The sequence below is a fragment of the Sus scrofa genome, chromosome 9, assembly GCF_000003025.6.
Source record: "Sus scrofa isolate TJ Tabasco breed Duroc chromosome 9, Sscrofa11.1, whole genome shotgun sequence".
Classification (NCBI taxonomy): Eukaryota; Metazoa; Chordata; class Mammalia; order Artiodactyla; family Suidae; genus Sus; species Sus scrofa.
In genome coordinates this window covers 67498788-67502569 of record NC_010451.4, presented here as the reverse complement: position 1 = coordinate 67502569, position 3782 = coordinate 67498788, and the positions used below count along the sequence as shown (strand labels likewise).

Here is a 3782-nt window from a genome sequence, read left to right as displayed (position 1 = left end):
TAATGGGTTCCCGGCCATTGTGATTTGTGCTACGATCAAGACCTCTGATGCAAAGAAAAAAAAAAAAAAAAAACCTCTGATGCAAAAGTGTGAGAGCCTGAAATGAGAAAGAAAGCAGCAGTACAGAAAAGACAGTGCTCAACGCTAGCAAGGCGCAAGCAGGAGGGCTGATGGGCCTCATCCAGTCACAGTCCCTTTATAAGCGAGGCAGAGTCGTGGAGTCAGAGCTGTGGTGGATTAGGAGATGGAGCTGGGAATGCATTTGCAGGGGAGAGAAGGCTGTGGTTCCCTCTGGCATCACCTTCCCAAAGGAGGAGAGGTCTCTCAGTGATGAGATTGAAGCTCATTCCCACCATTGCTTCTGCCCCGGAAGCATTTTCAAACTCCAAGCAGACATTACGCAAAGAAAACTTTATTTGTAAAAATACATTCTGGCTACACGGGATTCCATAGCCAGAAGATACAGCAGTTTGGGGGCTGGGAGTTGAGTAGGAGTGGTCAGTACTTGTAAGACAAGGCTATAATTTCATGTCAGAACTTCCTCTTCCACAACCCGCCCTGGGCAGCCATTGGTCGAGTCTTTAATGTCTCATAGAGCATCAGCAGTCAGTAATCCTTAATCAAATTCTAGCCATTCCTCTAGAATTTAGAGGGTTTGTTTACCATACGAAAAACCTGCTCTAGTCAGGTTATAAATACAATCTGTGAGTTGTTTTTAAAAGTCTTATCTTTGAATACAAAAATAAATAAGTTAAATAGCAAAAATAAATAAATATATTAGCTAATAAATACATTCAACAGTAGAAAAGATATTATGAAAATCTTAAAAACTGTGCTCTGGATTAACAGTAGAAACACATGAAGACAACTACACTAAGGAAACAAATAATAAATAAATAATATACATGGTGACCAGCACTAAGTTACATAACAAAGAGATGGTGGTTGGGAGTCACGCCTCCATGGGTGCAAAGCCTGGGAGTCTTGGCCGAGATCACTTTCCTCCTAGACTGTCTCCTCCATCCATTGCAGGAGAATGTCTAGTTCCCCCAGAGCCTTCACCACTGCTGCCTGAGGCTGAAGCTGGAAGACACAAAGTGAAGTGATGAGCAGCTCATGAAGAGACAACATGGGCTCCAAGTTAATCCTCTCCTTTCACTGGTAGATCTGTTGGGGCTTGTCAGCAGAGCATTTTTTTTTTTCCAAAATGAAAAGCTTCCAGGACATAATGGAACCTCAAGATCTCACAAGAGGAAGGAAAATCATTGAGTCCATCACCCCAGTTTTACACCAGGAAACTGAGACCCCAGGGTGGGTACCAAAATTGGGACCACAATCCAAGCCTATTGAATCACGTGGGCTGTTTTTGAAAGCAAGATGTGTGTTTCTGTGTGTGTGTGCGTGCACGTGCATGTGTGTGTGTGTGCCTACTGTGCATCCTTCAGTTGAATAAATACGTATTGTGCTAGACATTTGGCTGGCTAGGGATTCAGAGATGAATAGCACCGCCATTGGCCACAGGGCATGTATAATCAATTGAGGGGGAAAAATAAAAGTGGGGAATTAAAATGTAGTGTGGTGAATAGATGAGAGAATCGCTACAGGATGGCAAGGAGGCACCTGACTCCAAGGGAGGCAGACAGTACCCTTCCTGGAGGTGATGCCTAGGCTGAGTGTTAAAGGATGCGTAGGAATTAGTGAGTGAAGAAAGGACTCTGGCCTTCCTGGCAGATGTGCAAAGGCATTGAGGTGAGAAACATCATGGTGTGGGCCTGTGTGAAATTGTGAACCACTGTTTTGAGGGTATGGATAAGTGTGCGAATGTCGGAACACAATTGCCTCTTGTTTGTATAGCTGGAAGGTCCAGATGTGTCTGAAGTGACTTGATGGAATCATGGCTATTCCTTCTTGATTCCCAGAGGATCTTTCAGAGGTAATACTCTTCTAGAGCCTGAATGAGTATTCCTTGAGTAAAACCAGAGGGATGGGCCATGTGAGCTCAGAGAGCGATTAACCTGGGGGCTGTAGGATTTCTTTGAGTATGAGTGCCCATCCCACCCCTCTATGATCTCAGTTCTAAAAACATCCTCATCCCAATCAAGGCCAAAACTGCACATACCTCTTCGAAGTGACTCATTATCTGGCCATATTTCTCCATTGCTTCCTCCCCACAAGAGCAAGTCATACGGGCATGCTGAAAAGAATACCAAAGAATGATAGATTATATTAAAGATGCTGATTTTCTGCCCTTGCCATAGGTAGGCATTCTATTCTTTCACCTACAAAAGTCCTTTCAGACCTTATTATTTGGGACTGTTGAACTAGTCATCAGCTGGAAGAGGAAGCCAGCTTTTTTGGTTCAAATATGGAGCTCATTTCTTCTTTCTAGAAACAGGCAGCACTGGAAGATATTTCTGATTACTGTATCCCACCTGTTCTGCACCTCCGCCCAATTCTAGTCTAATTCCCTCCAGAAAGCCCCTGGAAGAGAGAACTGGATCCCTGGGTCCTATCTTGATATTCAGTCCTGTGGTCTGCTGATGAGTTGCCTGGACATAGGATGCACTAGTACACCATAGGATAGCTTGCCTACAGAAGAAGCATAATTTCATGGATACCAGGTAATCATCAGTGACATAAAATAGCTCTTGAGACATTTTTCATGGAGCATTTATCCAAAAGTGAACATGGGAACTCTATCCAGTCTCTTGAGATAGACCACGATGAAAGATAATATAAGAAAGGCAATGTATGTGTACATATATGTATGACCGGGTCACTTTGCTGTACAGAAATTGGCACACACTGTGAATCAACAATATTTTAATAAAAAAATAAAATAAAATGTTGCCACCAAAGTGAATATAACTGAGTTCTTATAGCCTAGTCACATGGCTCAACACAGATTCTTAGAATTCTTGGACTCAGTTTTCTATCCACTACGTGGAGCTAAGAATGCGCCTAATTGCTAAGTCCTTGAAGCTATGTGCTGAGATGGGTCATTTTACCCATGACCCTTACTCACACAGAGCCGGAGGTCCTTCTTGATGGTAAGAAAAGAGTTGGCGAGTCTGCTGATCTTCCGGAGGACATGGTGGTCAGGGGTCTGATAGTTTTTGAATACCCTATCCAGGTAGAGCCTCAGTATATGGCGAAGGAGGCAGCACTGATCTGCAGGCTACAAAGAAGACCAGATGTTGTGGGGGAGGATGGGGCCAGGGACAGGGGTGATTGAGATGCCCCCCTCCCAGACTCATATTTCCTCCCAGAACTCACATGGACCAAGCACTTACCTTTGTGTCTTGCAAAGACTGAGTCTTCTTCAAGATTCTGATGTCAATGATTTCATCTCTGGCTTGCTAAACAGAAGGCAAGACAAGAAATTACAGGTCAGTGACGGCTGCCAGAATCTTAGACGTCAAGGCTTTCCATCCCCTTCTGCCACAACCCAGTGGGCAGAGTCCATCTCCAAAACCCTTTTAAATTAGGAACTACAGTTGTTTCCTGGGAACGCATTCCCCGCCTGCCTCCTATGTAATCACACTGCTGGGTGACAGAGAAAAACATGTAGAGAAAGGGAGAGTGCCTCCCACACCTACCACACTGTCCCGTATCTCTGAAAATCCATTTCGAATTCCCTGCAGGTTTGCGGTGATTACACAGCTTCCCAAATGAGTGTCTTCAGCCCGGCAGAAGGTGTCCAAAAGAGATAAAACACAGCAGAGAGAAGGCAGAGGGGAAGACCAGAGCGGTTCATCTTGTGCCAAAATCTGGAGACCACA

General features: G+C 44.4%; 1 protein-coding gene across 1 annotated transcript; it reads right to left on the bottom strand.

Moving 5' to 3' along the window:
• On the bottom strand, nucleotides 460-3782 carry IL20 (interleukin 20). Its single transcript, XM_021102700.1, is given in 6 exon segments — nucleotides 460-1083; nucleotides 2120-2194; nucleotides 3026-3178; nucleotides 3294-3359; nucleotides 3600-3673; nucleotides 3676-3782. Coding segments are annotated over 6 exon segments (528 nt in total). The 5' UTR covers nucleotides 3758-3782; the 3' UTR covers nucleotides 460-1005.